Genomic DNA, 18,794 nt, shown 5'->3' on the forward strand with positions numbered 1-18,794 from the left:
TGGGAGATTTGCGAGTGCTTAAAATATACCTTAAATTATGGCTATGGGTCTAATACACTCTGCGATTATTTTTCATCAGTACATTTCCCGTTTTATACCGCTTTGAATACGAGTATAGTTTTGGTGATTTCTAGTAATTCCAGAGAAAGACACAATAATAGCCTTTTAGTGGAATACACAAAACACGTCATTTTTCGGCTGATTATCGAATCTTCCTGAAATCAACGCTAGATCATCATTATTGTCCTTCCTCGTGCATACATGAAATGCCCCCCCCCCCCACCTCCTGCACCCAACGGAAAACAGCCACACATACACAGCGTTGATCGGGGTAGAAATACATATCAGATCAATGATCAAATTTATATATAATGTTCTTACCTTGTATCTGATGTAATGCAAAAGAAATAATCCAATTATCTGATCGCCATTTGAAGTACTGGGCGCGGAGGTCCGTGCCACGTTCAACAGCATTGCATATGAGGGGGGGGGGGCCAGCCTCGCAGATCTATCGTTGAAATCAGGTTACCTCGCCTGCTTATTTAAACCACGCCCGCACGGCTTGGATCGTCCCAGAAAAAAAACTATACCATCCCCAGTGGAGTGCAATACCAGCCGGAAGGCGTAGGGGGCGGTATTTGCCCTTTTGCGAGCTCAGACCAATTCCCAACGATAACATCAGGCTGGATGGATGAAAATGAATGGATACACGCGGTCAGGTGGCGTAGCAGAGATTGTGCTCGTCACCAATGCAAGAGGCTGCGGTCTCAACTCCCGGAGTCAGCATTGCCTTGGGCTGATCGCTATACTAACTCGTTTGGCTGGGTTAGGGGGAGGGAAGCCGTGCGTGGGAAACTGGCGTTGTGGACAGCGACGCCTACAGGTCAGGTCTGGGCGCTTGCTCAGCGGAGGCAGGACTTGAGGAAGGCAGCGTGACCTGCCACGCGTTACACTTCACCAATGAGAGCCCTCGCTGCCAGGTGAGAAGAGAGCCACTGGCTGTCGCAGCACGTGTCGGAGGAAGCGTGCGGATACTTCAGGGTTCCCTTGTACCGACCAGTAGGAGAACATGCGCACAACAACCAGGTAGGGGAGGGGGGGAATTGGCACAACGACTAAATTGGGACGGGGAGAAAACAGAGACAAATCGGAGAAAGAGATACAAAAAAGAAAAAAGAAAAAGAAATTAATGGATATCGCTAATAAAAGAAATAACGACCAAAACCCGACTATACTCGTGATTGGCGCTCAAGCGATGCCGAGTTAACCCGACTATACTCGTGATTGGTGCTGAATGAGTTCATTTGTGCTGAGCTAGGATAGCTTGCATCCGGATAGCTTTCTACTGAATGCACAGAGAGGAAATGGGTGTCTATTAGTGGTGGGCAGTAATGGCCTAAAATATCACGGTATATTTAGAATTTTGGACGGTAACGGTATATCACGGTTTACTAGTTTTGTTTTAACACTTTTTGCATTGGAATACAGCTACCTTAGCATCATCTAAAAGATCAAAACAATGGCTAACATGGACCCAAACAGCGCAGACTGAGTTAATTATTATAAATGGTGACTGACTTTTTTCATTGACAATAGGTATTAAGTATAATGTTATTGCAATAAGCTCAGTAAAGTATTTGAGCAGAATGTATTATTGCATGGGGAACGGGAGCTCCCGCCTCACTCGCTGCCCTCCTTTTCAGAAAGTATGCACTTGTTTACGTCAAGGTTTACATTGCACTACTTGCGTGTTTATTTATTAGCCAATAATGGGCCAACTTTTTGTCTTTTTCCACAAACTAGTTTATTATATTTGAATGGCAGCGCGCAGTTTGCCAGCTTTGTGTGTTACATTTGTAAATGTGAAAAAGCCTTAAAAACAGATACATCCGGTAGAGTCAAATCTCTACCTTGGCACGGATTTCTACCGTTACACCGCCCAGCCTATAGTATCTATCTTCTTGTCTGATCCTGGAGAAGACAGTAAGGCCTAACAAAAATAATAGTTGGTTTCAGGTTGGTTGTCAGTTTGGCCATGGGTAGGTAGGGAATTTATTTTATTTTATTTTTTTATTTTATTCTTTCCCACGGCGACTATGGATAGGGAATTTATTTATTTAATTAAAATGTTCACAACAACATGGATGCATGTACTCTGCCAGCATGTTTAATATCCATAATACTAAATGTTTGACTAAGATTTCTATGAAACTTTATTCTAAAAAAAAAAAAAAAAAAAAATAAAATCTGATTTTTTTTTTTTTTTTTTTAATATATAATTTTTTTTTAAAAACTCATAAAATATATTGGGTCGCACCTAAATCGGCAGGGTCGGTCGGCAACCTGAAACCAACCATTATTTTTGTTAGGCCTAAGCTCATTTCCCATAATGTTAGTGTGTTCCTTTTCCTTTAACACAAAAAGAAAATTATACAACATGGGCTAAAGCTGTTGCTACTAACAAACACATGTCTTTTTTTCTAACACACGTTTAGTTTACTTTATTTGCCCCCCCCCCCCCCCCCCCCCTTGATTAATAGTATGCTTGCTAACGTATTTGTAATGTAAATATATGACATACTTCCTTCAATAATCTTAATACAACATCCTTACAATTATGCTGCGATACCCACAACAGTAACAGCATTTCAAGTTTCCCAACATCAACAAAAGGTGTGACGGTGAAATTGGGGTTTTCAAAAGCTTTCTCATTTTCTGTCCATTCAAAAGTCTCCCACTTCCCCTCTCTAATCATGTCCAATCAGAATTTCCATCCAGTTCCTGAATTGTGAGACATTGTCCTCAACATCCGACCACAGGGCTGCGATAGTGTGATACTGCGATAGCCTCTCGCACCGACATAATGTCCCGGTGACACTTCGCACGACAGCATCCTCCTTTTCAATGTTTACATCCGTCCCCTTCCTCCCTCCTTCCACAATGGTCCTCCTTCCTCCGTAACCCCCTCCCCTCCATCTTCCATTCACACACGCACGCTCTCACTCTCCTCCTTCCCCTAAATAAAGAGAAAGAGCGATGCAACATTCAGGGGGGCTTCGGGACGTAACCTTCACACGGCTCTCGTCTCCGGCGAGGCACGCGGCACGCGAAGCCGTCGCTCTAGCTCTCGCTCACAAGGAAACAACATCTCTTCACGCAAATACTCCTATCCTCACATGTCTCCTCTGTGTACACACAGGCTACTAAAGATACATTCATACACCTACAGACATTCCTTGGCGCACGCATGCACACAGACAAACGCACAAATACACACACACACACACACACTCACCACTCCATGGACGAGGAACTCAAACAGTTTGCTCTTGGTGGCTTTGCGAACACCCCCGACGCTCTCCTCCATAGCCGTCCGCAGTTCCCCCTTCCCCCCTCTGTGCCGTCTCCTCTCCCCCTCTCCTTCTCCTTTTCACGAGTCCCCTCTTCGCCCTTCTCCGCTCCCGTCTCCTCGGCTCCCCTCTCTCACTCCTTCCCTCCCTCCCTCCCTCCCTCCCCTCTCTTTAGTAGTACACACACTCTCTCTCTCTCTCTCTCTCCCCCCTCCACTGCGCTTTCTTCCGCGTAGCCTTGCCGTGAGTCCCACCTCTCTCTCTCTTTCTCTCAGATAGAAACACACAGCGCGTGCACACTTTTCCAGTGGAGCACAGTCGAGCGTCTTTTCACACAAGCCCTGGAGTAAAGCGGAGGGGAGGGAGGGGAGGCTAGGGGAGGGGAGGGGAGTGATGGGGGTACCAGAGGGGGGCTTGCAAAGGTCGACCACCCAGGCTCTGTGGTTCACCGACTGTATCCCCCTGTCCTTTCAACGACGCAGCTGTTGCATTCCACCAGGGAGATAAGAGGCAGGCTGGCGAGCTGGATCTTTACTCCATCTCTCTCACTCTCTCTCACTACATGCACACGCATTCACACATGCCCCCCCCCCCCCCCCCCAAGAATAGTCATAATAAAGAGTCTTCCAGCTTTGAAAGGAGGTGTGTGTGTGTGTGTGTGTGTGTGTGTGTGTGTGTGTGTGTGTGTGTGTGTGTGTGTGTGTGTGTGTGTGTGTGTGTGTGTGTGTGTGTGTGTGTGTGTGTGGGTGACAGAGAGCAAGGGACTACCGGTACTTGTTTGGCCCAGGAGATATTAATTTTAAAAGAAAAAAAAACATTATTTCAAAAGGACAGAGAAAAACGTAGCCTACAACTTTCTGACAAGTCCCCCCACAACACCCACCTCGTCTTCTAACACCTACATCTCTTCTTACATTTACCCACGTCTCCCTTACAGTGTATTTCCCCCTCATCTCTATCTCCAGTTTGGGAGCAAACCTGCCAACCTCCAATACCCTTCAAGGTCCACAAACATATCTCTTAGTGTATCTGTCAGGAAGGCAGACTTCGTATCTACCCCACACTGCATACAGCCCAGACCATCAGTTCCTGGCTCTCCGTGAGACCTGCCGGATAACACAAGAGAACTCTGCCCCACCTTTAGCCCCATCTGCAGCATATACTGTAGCTCCTCCCACTCTGCCCCACCTTTAGCCCCGTCTGCAGCATAATACTGTAGCTCCTCCCACTCTGCCACACCTTCAGGCCTAACAAAATTAATAGTTGGTTTCCGGTTGCCGACCGACCCTGCCGATTTAGGTGCGACCCAATATATTTTATGAGTTTTTTTTTTTTTTTTTTTTTTTACGAATAAAGTTTCATAGAAATCTTAGTCAAACATTTAGTATTATGGATATTAAACATGCTGGCAGAGTACATGCATCCATGTTGTTGTGAACATTTTAATTAAATAAAGAAATGCCCTATCCATAGTCGCCGTGGGAAAGAATAAAATAAAAAAATAAAATAAAATAAATTCCCTACCACACCTTCAGCCCTGTCTGCAGCATATATACTGTAGCTCCTCCCACTCTGCCACACCTTCAGCCCTATCTGCAGCATATATACTGTAGCTCCTCCCACTATGCCACACCTTCAGCCCTGTCTGCAGCATATATACTGTAGCTCCTCCCACTATGCCACACCTTCAGCCCCATCTGCAGCATATATACTGTAGCTCCTCCCACTCTGCCACACATTCAGCCCCATCTGCAGTGTATACTGTAGCTCCTCCCACACACCAGGTCCAGATCCTCTGAGAGGGTTGAAGGCTCTGGCCTCCCTGACCCCCCCCCCCCCCCCCCCCCCCCCCGCCCTCATGGACTACAATCATAGTATTGTAGAGGGATATAACCGGATCAATGAATGTACTTGTACATTAAGCACAGTACTTACTTGTAGTCAACTATAGACTTGGTTAAACACAGGTTTATTATAGCCAAAAAGGTACAAGTAAATCAAGAGTTACGGCGGATGACTCAATGGAGACATTGGCCTGATGTGTCCCCAGAGAGCTCCCAGAATCTAGTGAGACGTAGGTCTTTATAGTGGAGAGAAAGGGATTCTGGGTAGGATGGCCCAGGTATTGGATTGGAGGGGGGCCAGGAGAGTTAGAAAAATGGGGGGGGGGGTATCAGGTGAGAGACAAAATGTGAATGGGACAATGGGACATGACTGGGAGATTGTTTGAGGGGGGGAGGGGATGATTATTCCACAGTATCAATACCCCTTCCTTGAATATCACACTTTATCTGTATGAATGAATGAAGATAAAGTGTGATTTCGTGTCTGGCCGTTCCAACATGTCCCTGTGACAGTCCCATCCTATTGCTACATGCTATTAAGCTCCTTCCCTCCGTCCTGATGGGTGACTTCAACCTACCTGACCCTTCCCAGTCTGCCACAGTGGTCTCTCTCCTAGAGTCCTTCCACCCTATCCCCCCCCTCCCAATGAGCTGTGGTGTTCCACAAGGAAGCATACTAGGACCGCTACTGTTCCTAATTTATGCAAATGACATGTCGTCAGCTTGTGACTGCAACTTGTTCCTGTTTTTGCGGACGACTCAGCCCTGCTGGTCTCTGACAAGAACAGTGTATTGCACTACCACAGGACCTAGCATGTCCTACCATGCTGTAAATAGCCCTACTTTGTTTACTTGTTTTATTGCACAATGTCGTTCTATTGGATTCTTATTATATATTACTATTGTATTATGCACATCGTTGTATACTTGTATGCCGTGACAAATAAAACTCTTGACTTGACTTGACTGGTCTCTGACAAGAACAAGTTACAAAACCCTCAGCTCGGAACTAGGCAAAATCTGCATATGGCTCGCCAATAACAAACGATCATTACACATGGGCAAAACAGAGTCCATTCTCTTCGGTTCAAATAACAAACTCAGCAAGACCGACGGCTTCTCAGTTACAGTGGGTGACAATATTGTCACAAGGAAAGATGAAATTACCTACCTGGGTTCGATCCTAGAGGCGAATCTTTCCTGTGACAAAATGGCATCCAATGTAATAAAAAAAAGTCAACCAACGAACTCGATTCTTGTACCGGATCTCCTCTCTGGTAAACAAGAATACCCTGAAGACTCTGGCAGGAGCACTCATTCAAGGGTACTACGACTATGCTTGCACCTCATGGTACCAAAGCACCTCAAAGGCACTAAAAACAAAATTACAAATCTCAAAACAAACTGGTCAGACTACTGCTTGACCTGACTCCTAGAACCCACCTCACCCCTGCCCACTTTGACAACCTAGGATGGCTGACAACCTAAGATGGCTTAGAGTAGACGACAGAGTACAGTAACTTGCAATGGGCCTGGTCTACAAGATACACTACACGACCAAGGTACCCATGTACATGTCAAAATACTTCCCAAAGGTCAGTGAATACCACGATCACAACACCAGAGGGAGCTCCACAAATCATGTTAAACCCAGATTCGGCTCAAACAAGGGACTAAACACGTTTCGCAATTATGCCACATCAATGTGGAACGCCCTACCCAAAGCTGTAAAGCAGTGGTCACCAACCCGTCGATCTTGATCGACTGGTCGATCTTTGAGACCTTCCCTGTAGATCTTTCCCTGAAAAGAATAAATGTAAAAAAAAAAAAAAGTAAATCCCTGAGAGTCCACATTACAGTTCTACTTTTGTTTTGATGTGAAAAGTGATGCTGCATAAGATTACTGCACTTAGCACTGACTGAGAAAGTACATATTACAGTTCTACTTTGACAAACATATTATAATTAGCATTTTCTAATGTTAATAATATGAGAGTCCACATTACAGTTCTACTTTTGTTTTGATGTGAGAAGTGATGCTGCATAAGAGGACTGCACTTAGCACCAGTGATGGGAATAACCTAACGGCGCTATAAGTAATGACGTTACTAACGGCATTAGTTTTTTCAGTAACTAGTAATCTAACGGATTACTCTTCCAATCTCAATAACGCCATTACCGTTACTGCAAATAAATGCGGCGCGTTACTATGAATGAACCTGTTTCTTTCATCAGACAGATATCTGCGCTGAGGGGCAATATGTTCTTCCTTGTTTAGTGCGCAAATTCTCCACTCATCTCCTCTGCAAGCACTGCTCCACTGTGTGTGTCTGTCTACTCTGGTCCAATCACATTCAGCGTCCCGTCAGCGTGTCTCCCCCCCCACCCACAGTCTGCGAATCAGAGCAGAGTAGGGCGGGTCTTCACGGAATGCATGTTGTCTTTCAGCGGGGCGAGTCAGAGCGAGTTGACAGCGCATCGACAGGTAGTCTAATCTGCGTGTACTGTAGCTAGTAACCTCATTCCCAGTTGTATCCCCGTGAGATAAATGTAGCTAGTAGCCTAGTTTCGCCAGCAGGCAGTTAGTCGAAAAATGTGGCATGTTCAAAGAAAGTAAAAGAAAAGTCGACAGTGAAAATCGCTGCAATTCAAAGCTGCATGGACTAAAAAATATGCGTGCATGCATCCTCCCAGCACCAAGAAACGGTAGCTCTTGTGAAGAGTGGCAATATGAAACGCCACTATGAAACAAAACACAGTTATTTTGATGCAGCCTTTCCTCAGAATTCAGTGCTAAGAACCACAAAAATAAATGGAATGAAATCATTTCAAGCTGCAAGCAGAATTATTGTTAAAAAAATGCACATGCATTTCCATAGCTGTGGATGAGTCCACTGACACCACTGAGAATGCTCAGTTGCTGGTGTTTGTGAGGTTTTAGTGAGTTTGTTTGTGAGAAGATTGGATCAGTTGTACTTTTTTTTTGAATACTTTAAACCCTTTTTTTGTGGAATATTTGATGCAGCCCAGCCTCACCCAGACTCTACCTCCAGCGGCCCCCAGGTAAATTGAGTTTGAGACCCCTGGTTTAGAATGATTCGATTAGATTCTTATATCTGTATGTTGTGTATGTCATAAATGTCATGAATTGAAAATGGGGGACCCTGATATAAACAAGACGAAAGTCTTTCTCTGATCTGCATCCCCTTAACAATTGTGTGTATTGAGCCGTACTGCTGTACCCATTCTGCAATCTGTTAATTAAAATGTTCAATCAATCAGTATATATTTGTTATTTATTTTTGGTATAGTGCTTAACAAGCATAATTTAATGTTGCCCAGTTGTGGCCTGTTGAGGGGCAATACATATCAAAAGTTCCAAAACATCTATTGTATTTGTATGATCCACTATATAAACATAGTAATTATAATATCTACATACATGGCATTTGATTGGAGGCTAGTCTCACTTTGTCCCACAGCAACATTAAAATAGTTTAGATTTGTGTATGTTGTTTATGTAAAAAAAAATATTGAAAGTAACGCAATAGTTACTTTCTGAAGTAACTAGTTACTTTTATAATTTGTAACTGAGTAAGTAATTTAGTTACTTTTTGGAAGAAGTAACTAGTAACTGTAACTAGGTACTTTTTAAAAGTAACTTGCCCAACACTGCTTAGCACTGACTGAGAAAGTACACATTACAGTTCTACTTTATAAAATGCTAATTGTAAATATGTTTGGCAATGTTAATTAATAGGAGAAGGTCCACATTACAGTTCTACTTTGGTTTTGATGTGAAAAGTGATGCTGCATAAGAGGACTGCACTTAGCACTGACTGAGAAAGTACATATTACAGTTCTACTTTATAAAATGCTAATTGTAAATATGTTTGGCAATGTTAATTAATAGGAGAAGGTCCACATTACAGTTCTACTTTTGTTTTGATGTGAAAAGTGATGCTGCATAAGATGACTGCACTTAGCACTGACTGAGAAAGTACACATTACAGTTCTACTTTATAAAATGCTAATTGTAAATATGTTTGTCAATGTTAATAATATGAGAAAGTCCACATTACAGTTCTACTTTTGTTTTGATGTGAAAAGTAATGCTGCATAAGATGACTGCACTTAGCACTGATTGAGAAAGTACATATTACAGTTCTACTTTGACGTTTTAATGTTGGATCAAAGCATTGCATGTAATTAGAATACAGGCAAATAAAAGTCATTTAGTTTAAAGTACAATCTTGGCTGTCTTTTTCTCTCAACGCTTCAATAGGTAGATCTTGCCTTCACCAAAAAAAAAAGGTGATCTTGGGCTTAAAAAGGTTGGTGACCACTGCTGTAAAGGATTGTGAATCACTACCCACTTTCAAAGAACACCTACGGGAGACTGCAATTCGAAACTGGCCCCTGCAAATGTCCTAACCCAACCCCCTCCAATGTACAGTAAATGACCAAGTATGGCTTTGTCAATATTCCAATGTACAGTGTCCCCCACTGTCATGGAATATATTATCATGTCATTATAGACAGCTTGACTGGTTCACTCTGACCAGCTATGTAATGTGTGTGTGTCTCTTTAAGAGACCCCAGGATACCAACATCTCCCCAGCCATAACAAGGTTGTTGTTGCTTCCCGTGACTGGGAACCATTTTTTGTTTACCTTCATCATCATATCTGATGTATGGTGTTACGTCTGACAACTGTGTATTTAATATACGTCTGAACAGAGCTCTTGGTCACTTTACGGCCAGACGATTATGTGTGAACATGATGTATCTGTCTGTAAACTGTCCTTTCATTGTGGCCACGGTGAAATAAACTTTTCTATTATAATAATGACTCAGAATGATTAATATAAACGGCTCATCGTTTTGTCCTTTAATATTTCCCATTACAGATGGCGACGAGAGTTTTTTCTTTTTAACCAATGGGTGTCGAGGTCGGCCGCCAAACGGACTCTGCAGAAAGGGTGAATCCTGGGATTCCAGGGGAGCGCTGCCCTGTCTCGAGGCTCCTCCGTGCAGGACACGGAGGGGAGAGAACCGGCTGCGCCATCCGCTTGGCTGTCGCTTCCGGCATGGACCTTGGGGACGCGTGATAAGGAACACTCGGTGAGCTGTTGACATTCTGATTTCTGTTTAAAAAGTTTTTTGTTTTTAAATTTATAATTAGTTGTGTATATTACTTTGTGCTTGGTAGACTGGCGATGGTTTTTTCTATAGTTTCTCAATCTTGGTACGTCCCGAATTTATTAGGCAGGGATTAGGCTCGTGCCCAGACGGGGTGCGGGGCTACCACAAGTATAATAAAAGATGTTGAGTTCAAGTCTGCATCCCGAAGAAGGGGGGTGGGGTTTTTTGGGCTTCAAAATGGTATATATATATATATATATATATTAGAGCTGGGCCGTTAACGGCGTTAACGTGCTGCGTTATCGCGAGACTAGTATCGCGCGATAATATAATTGACGCCGTTAATCTTTTTCTCAGCGTTGGGTCTGTATTGTCCTTAAATACTTGCCGTAGTTCCCAGCTGTGGTACCAGGAAGTGATTGCACTACCGGAGCTGTAGTCAGAATAATGTGTTAAACTAAAGTAGTGGTCCGGTAATCATTGTTATACAGGTGAGGTTAAGAAGTCCTCAGGATATAACACAATTCGGCGATGAGGACGTCTGAATCTGCGCAATGCAAGAAAAAAGAAGTCCGTTGCAAGCTTTGTTTACATTATTAACGCGAGTTAGCATGTTAGCTCACGTTGATACAGGCGGCACTGGGAAACATCTACAAGAGGAGGAAATCCACTTTACACACTAAAGGAAGGATCGACTGGACTATCGTGAGTGTTTACAACAGAAATGGCTTGGGTTATTGGAAATATTGGACCGTTTGATGACAATGTAGCCCCTTTCGTGACTGTGATGCACGGAGTGAATCCACAGTCACTTGCTCCTCAATAGGAAACTAACCTAGATTTACCATGAAGGACTGGTTCTGGCTGAACCGTTCGTTATACAAGAATCACAGAGACGTTTCAAAGGTGCTCACAGTTGCACGAGGGTTTCGGACAGAGATACGGGATGGTTTGAAAGCTCTGCGTTGCTTATAAACATTTTAAATATTTTTTATAAACTGCTCAAAACGGCATTATTTCCGCCGTTGGGTGATCACAGCGCATGCGCACCATCCCTTATCCCTGCCCGAAATCCTCGTGCAACTGTGAGTACCTTTGTAATTTCTCTGTGATTCTTGTATAACGAACGGTTCGGCCAGAACCAGTCCTTCATGGTAAATCTAGGTTGGTTTCCTATTGAGGAGCAAGTGACTGTGGATTCACTCAGTGCATCACAGTCACGAAAGGGGCTAATGACAATGTGGAGCAAATAAATGAAAATGGGGGACCCTGATGTAAACAAGACAAACGTCTTTCTCTGGTCTGCATCCCCTTAACAATTGTATGTATTGAGCCGTACTGTATTGTACCCATTCTGCAATATTTTAAATAACGTTTTCATTCATTCATTCATTCATGGAACTGTTACACTGAGCTTGCACTGAATTTGTTGAGAAACCTGCTTCTGCAGCAGTCTGTGTGTGAGCAACCAGTCAGCAGCATTGTGAATTTAGAGATTCACTAAAAGACACATTGAGAGACAGGTTTGTGTGTGGATTAAGAAATGAAGGTTCACAGAAGAAACTACTGACAGAGAGTGATTTGACACTGGAGAGAGCTGTCAATATCAGTGTAACAATGTTAATGGCATCAAAGGAAGGGCACAGAAAATTACGATAAATCTGGTTTTAAAAGAAACACTGGAAATTACAAAAAGAAGAGACATGTTCATGCTGTTGAACAAGGAGATAGAACAGCTAGTGACTCCTCAGATGAAGAGGAGAGGATAAATCTCCTCCTCTGGTCATTATTTGGGTAGAACACCTATTTTGAACACCTTCGGCAGACCTTTTTTTTTTTAGCCATTTTAATCTAGATTAATCTAGATTAATTCCAGGATTGCAGGTAGATTAATCTAGATTAAAAAAAATTATCTATGCCCAGCTCTAATATATATATATATATATATATATATATATATATATATATATATTAGGGCTGTCAGTTTATCGCGTTAATTAGATTAATTAATTACACAGCAAATTATCGCGTTATGAAAATTAACTCAATTGTTTATTTTATTTTTTTATCTCATTCATTCCATAAGAATGTAGAATACACATTTACAGACTATTTTTTTTAATATGGTCCATTTGCATGTTCTTGGTATCTGATTCTAGGGACATCTATGAATCTCAGGGAATGTATTCCCAGTGTCAGAAATACTGTGGGCTAGATCCACAAAGAATGGATTGCACGGTGCAAGTTGCACTAGGGCTGGGCGATATGACCAAAAACGTTATCGCGATAAAATTATTAAATAATTTTCATATAATTCGATATCGATAATTATTAGGGATGTCCCGATCGCCTTTTTTTGCTTCCGATCCGATCCCGAGCATGTGATTTTAAATATCTATCGATCCGATCGTTTCCGATCCGATCTTTCACATTAGTAATCAATTTTGACGCATTTTTGTCAGAAACTGGCAGAGCAAGACAAGCCCAGTATAATAGTTGCCTAGTATAATAGTCCGGGGCGCGAGAGCGGAGGCTTTTGTTATTACATTCACCCTGAGAAATGTGATTCTGCTTCATATGAGAAATATTAAAAGTTTCAATATATGTTTGCACATTAGTATACATTCAGTGTTCGACTTACGTAATGGTCCATTCTGGTCTGAAACGGCGACGATAATCCAGTTGAAAAGTTAGTTTGAAAACTTCGCCTCCAGCCTGCTGCTTCATGAGTTTTTCCTCCACGCGGAATCTCCTCCTTGCAAACATTGCAACTGGCTTGACTTTATATTTTAAAATGCTTAGTTCCAAACCTCTGACATTAAGTCTAGCTGCTCAAGTCAGTGGATATTAACCGTGTTTCGGGAGCGACGTGTTGTTGTTGTGATCAATTCAATGTGGTCGCGTGTAGCGTGTAGCGTCTAAATTAAAGGGAATGTTTGTTGCAACGGTGAAAATTAAAGGGGAATGTGTTTGTTGTGGATAATTATTCTGCTCTGTGTGACAATAAATACATTAATGATGATATATTATATGTAATTTAAAACCAAAACTAAGGCCTCCGTATGAGTTTAAGACGTGGACATGGTCATGTTTGTTGAATAAAATTTTTCTTTTTTTGACTGCCGATTTTTATTATTATTTTTTCCCGATCCCCGATACTCTGAAAAGCACGTGATCGACGCCGATTCCGATCACGTGATCGGATCGGGACATCCCTAATAATTATCGTCGATATAATGTCTGTCAAGTTTAATTAACTTCTTATGCTGCTGCGAATGTCTCGAGTCGAGTTGATGTCGTCATCAGTCCGCGCACGTTAGCAGTTAGCCGACAAGCGGAATATCTCATGACAATGTAATAAATATGACACTAAAATACTCTCTTCCGCCACAATACATTGCAACGACGTCCACTGTATACCCACACTACTATAAACGTGGCCTCAGAATTCACGCCACACACATACTCTGCACGTAAATATATAAAACATCGCCGTGCAAGCTAGTTAGTCTCCTTAGCAAATGACCTCAATACAGGCCTGTACACTGCGATGATATGATCGCAAATTGCCCCCTAATTTGGTCCGTGCGAGTTTAAAATAATATCTGGGGGCAAGCTTGCGAGTGGTGATTTCAACCCTTCATTCGCATTTCACTCCTAAATTAATCCATACAAATTGTAGTAAAACATTAGCCTACAACCAGGGCTGTACAGTGCAATATAATGTTGCGGTTGTAATTTCATTAGACAGACCAGCGCGGACCTTTAATAACATGCAATTTAATTGACACGAGCAATGAGCTAACGGTAGCTTCTAACCAAGGTCTCCATTAGGATTATGCTAAGCTAACTAGCGATCTCTGCTAACCCTGGAAAACGGTCAAAGCGGACTCCACAAGACTAGTTCCATTCGTGAGGAAAGGGGGTGGGTTATATTGACAACGCTTGACAACAGAAGTTTAAACATAACTTCATATTTATTGGTTATTCGTTTCTGTATATCATTCAATTCCCATCTCCGTGTGTCTCCATCTCTTCCTGTTTACATTCGAGTGTGACGTCATCACCTACGGCAGCTTAGACGATCAAAACCCGAAGGGGGGGCTCTCTCTCTCTCTCTCTCTCTCTCTCTCTCTACATTCAATGATTTAAAGTAGCCAAATGTTACACACAGTATTAATACTAACTGGATAGTTGATGATATAAACATTTAATTTCATTATCTGAAATATTCTAAAATCATTAAGTCTGTGTGATTATTATTTTCTCACAGTAGTGTGTGTATATATATATATATATATATATATATATATGTGTGTGTGTGTATATATGTGTGTGTGTGTGTGTGTGTTTGGCTAAAGTGGATAGAAAACACAGTACTGTGTAAAAGGCACCCAAGAGTTTTTATATAAATTGTCTTAGATGTAAATAATTTTTTTTATTAGTGTGTCAGTAGACTACTCTTAGTACATTTTCATTAAATTATTTTTTAAAGCATCTTCATGGTTTAATAATGCAAACATATGTTGCAGGGACTTATTATAATCATCATATTGGCGTGACTGTATGCATCAAAGGGTTCAATCAAGCATTTTTAAGTGCTTTAGAGGAAATGTCAAAATATCGCGATATCATTTAGAGGCCATATCGCCCAGCCCTACTATAATGGTAAAATAGTTATTTAAAAATTTGCCCCTAAAAAATATTCTTTGCCCCTAAATTTCTCATTTAGGGGCAAGTGTGCCCCTAGTGAAAAAGCTTAGCGTACAGCCCTGCCTCAATACCTTCTATGCGAGGTTTGATGCTGGTAATAACAACACCAGCCCACAAGCCACGGCAATGGGGGGGGGGGGGGGGGGTCTGCTGCTGATGGAGACTCAGTGTTCAGGGTAACAGAGCATGAGGTGAGGCGGACCTTTAAAAAAATGAATATCAGGAAGGCAGCAGGTCCGGACGGCATCCCCGGCCGCGTCCTAAAAGTCTGTGCCGACCAACTGGCCCCGGTATTCACTGACATATTTAACCTGTCCTTAGAACAGGCTGTCATCCCCACCTGCCTGAAGAAGTCCACTATTATCCCTGTACCCAAAAAATCCAAGCCTGCTTGCCTCAACGACTACCGCCCTGTAGCTCTCACCTCCATAGCCATGAAGTGCTTTGAGAAGCTAGTAAAGGGCTACATCTGCTCCTCCCTCCCCATCAACATGGACCCCCTGCAATTTGCATACCGCCCCAACAGGTCCACGGAGGACGCCATAGCCCATGTGCTGCACACAGCAGCATCACACCTGGACAAGAGGCAGGGGAACTATGTGAGAATGCTATTCATCGACTACAGCTCGGCATTCAATACCATAGTCCCCTCCATACTCATAGCCAAGCTCAGGGACCTGGGCTTGAACTATGACCTCTGTCAGTGGGTCTTGGACTTCCTGACGGGCAGACCCCAGGTGGTGAGAGCAGGCAACTGCACCTCCTCATCCATCACCCTCAACATAGGGGCCCCCCAGGGCTGTGTTCTGAGTCCCCTCCTCTACTCCCTGTACACACACGACTGTGTGGCTCAGCGGAGTAGCAATACAATCATCAAATTTGCTGACGACACAGTGGTGGTGGGCCTGATCTCTGCCAACGACGAGAGGGCCTACCTGGAAGAGGTCAAGGTCCTGGCGGGATGGTGCCAGGAAAACAGCCTCTCCCTGAACGTCAGCAAAACAAAGGAGATGATTGTGGACTTCAGGAGGTCGGGGGTCAAGGACTACCGCCACACACATACTCGGCACGTAAATATATAAAACATCGCCGTGCAAGCTAGTTAGTCTCCTTAGCAAATGACCTCAATACAGGCCTGTACACTGCGATGATATGATCGCAAATTGCCCCCTAATTTGGTCCGTGCGAGTTTAAAATAATATCTGGGGGCAAGCTTGCGAGTGGTGATTTCAACCCTTCATTCGCATTTCACTCCTAAATTAATCCATACAAATTGTAGTAAAACATTAGCCTACAACCAGGGCTGTACAGTGCAATATAATGTTGCGGTTGTAATTTCATTAGACAGACCAGCGCGGACCTTTAATAACATGCAATTTAATTGACACGAGCAATGAGCTAACGGTAGCTTCTAACCAAGGTCTCCATTAGGATTATGCTAAGCTAACTAGCGATCTCTGCTAACCCTGGAAAACGGTCAAAGCGGACTCCACAAGACTAGTTCCATTCGTGAGGAAAGGGGGTGGGTTATATTGACAACGCTTGACAACAGAAGTTTAAACATAACTTCATATTTATTGGTTATTCGTTTCTGTATATCATTCAATTCCCATCTCCGTGTGTCTCCATCTCTTCCTGTTTACATTCGAGTGTGACGTCATCACCTACGGCAGCTTAGACGATCAAAACCCGAAGGGGGGGCTCTCTCTCTCTCTCTCTCTCTCTCTCTCTCTCTCTCTACATTCAATGATTTAAAGTAGCCAAATGTTACACACAGTATTAATACTAACTGGATAGTTGATGATATAAACATTTAATTTCATTATCTGAAATATTCTAAAATCATTAAGTCTGTGTGATTATTATTTTCTCACAGTAGTGTGTGTATATATATATATATATATATATATATATATATGTGTGTGTGTGTATATATGTGTGTGTGTGTGTGTGTGTTTGGCTAAAGTGGATAGAAAACACAGTACTGTGTAAAAGGCACCCAAGAGTTTTTATATAAATTGTCTTAGATGTAAATAATTTTTTTTATTAGTGTGTCAGTAGACTACTCTTAGTACATTTTCATTAAATTATTTTTTAAAGTATCTTCATGGTTTAATAATGCAAACATATGTTGCAGGGACTTATTATAATCATCATATTGGCGTGACTGTATGCATCAAAGGGTTCAATCAAGCATTTTTAAGTGCTTTAGAGGAAATGTCAAAATATCGCGATATCATTTAGAGGCCATATCGCCCAGCCCTACTATAATGGTAAAATAGTTATTTAAAAATTTGCCCCTAAAAAATATTCTTTGCCCCTAAATTTCTCATTTAGGGGCAAGTGTGCCCCTAGTGAAAAAGCTTAGCGTACAGCCCTGCCTCAATACCTTCTATGCGAGGTTTGATGCTGGTAATAACAACACCAGCCCACAAGCCACGGCAATGGGGGGGGGGGGGGGGGGTCTGCTGCTGATGGAGACTCAGTGTTCAGGGTAACAGAGCATGAGGTGAGGCGGACCTTTAAAAAAATGAATATCAGGAAGGCAGCAGGTCCGGACGGCATCCCCGGCCGCGTCCTAAAAGTCTGTGCCGACCAACTGGCCCCGGTATTCACTGACATATTTAACCTGTCCTTAGAACAGGCTGTCATCCCCACCTGCCTGAAGAAGTCCACTATTATCCCTGTACCCAAAAAATCCAAGCCTGCTTGCCTCAACGACTACCGCCCTGTAGCTCTCACCTCCATAGCCATGAAGTGCTTTGAGAAGCTAGTAAAGGGCTACATCTGCTCCTCCCTCCCCATCAACATGGACCCCCTGCAATTTGCATACCGCCCCAACAGGTCCACGGAGGACGCCATAGCCCATGTGCTGCACACAGCAGCATCACACCTGGACAAGAGGCAGGGGAACTATGTGAGAATGCTATTCATCGACTACAGCTCGGCATTCAATACCATAGTCCCCTCCATACTCATAGCCAAGCTCAGGGACCTGGGCTTGAACTATGACCTCTGTCAGTGGGTCTTGGACTTCCTGACGGGCAGACCCCAGGTGGTGAGAGCAGGCAACTGCACCTCCTCATCCATCACCCTCAACATAGGGGCCCCCCAGGGCTGTGTTCTGAGTCCCCTCCTCTACTCCCTGTACACACACGACTGTGTGGCTCAGCGGAGTAGCAATACAATCATCAAATTTGCTGACGACACAGTGGTGGTGGGCCTGATCTCTGCCAACGACGAGAGGGCCTACCTGGAAGAGGTCAAGGTCCTGGCGGGATGGTGCCAGGAAAACAGCCTCTCCCTGAACGTCAGCAAAACAAAGGAGATGATTGTGGACTTCAGGAGGTCGGGGGTCAAGGACTACAGCCCCCTCAGCATCGACGGGGCACCGGTTGAGAGAGTCAACAGCTTTAAGTACCTCGGAGCCTACATATCCGAGGACTTGACATGGACCACACACATTGACAGTGTTGTGAAGAAGGCACGACAACGCCTCTACTTCCTCAGGCGCCTAAGGAAGTTCCAAGTCAGTCAGAAGATCCTTAAGAACTTCTACTCATGTACAATAGAGAGCATCCTGACTGGCAACATCACCTCCTGGTTTTGGAATAGCACTGCACAAGACCGAAGCAGACTACAAAGAGTGACACGTTCAGCCGAACGCACAATTGGAGGGGGGCTCCCCACCCTCCAGAACATTTACAACAAGCGTTGCAGGGGAAAGGCTAAGAGAATCATT

At 43.3% G+C, this 18,794-nt stretch overlaps 1 protein-coding gene across 4 annotated transcripts in view; it reads right to left on the reverse strand.

Annotated features, from left to right (window-relative positions):
- Nucleotides 1-18,794, reverse strand: part of LOC311239536 (SWI/SNF-related matrix-associated actin-dependent regulator of chromatin subfamily D member 3-like) — a 208,108-nt gene that overhangs the window by 164,263 nt on the left and 25,051 nt on the right. For 3 of the 4 annotated variants that reach the window (XM_084327859.1, XM_084327860.1, XM_084327857.1), the window contains exon 1: nt 3,296-3,386. The exons of the other annotated variant lie outside the window; for it this stretch is intronic. In XM_084327859.1, coding sequence (XP_084183985.1) covers nt 3,296-3,367 — 72 coding nt within the window. In that variant the 5' untranslated portion in view covers nt 3,368-3,386. Of the gene's footprint in view, nt 1-3,295; nt 3,387-18,794 lie in introns of those variants that run through there. 4 annotated transcript variants of the gene reach the window in all.

Source organism: Notolepis coatsorum (genome assembly GCF_963971535.1).
Source record: "Notolepis coatsorum genome assembly, chromosome: 13".
NCBI classification, from domain to species: domain Eukaryota; kingdom Metazoa; phylum Chordata; class Actinopteri; order Aulopiformes; family Paralepididae; genus Notolepis; species Notolepis coatsorum.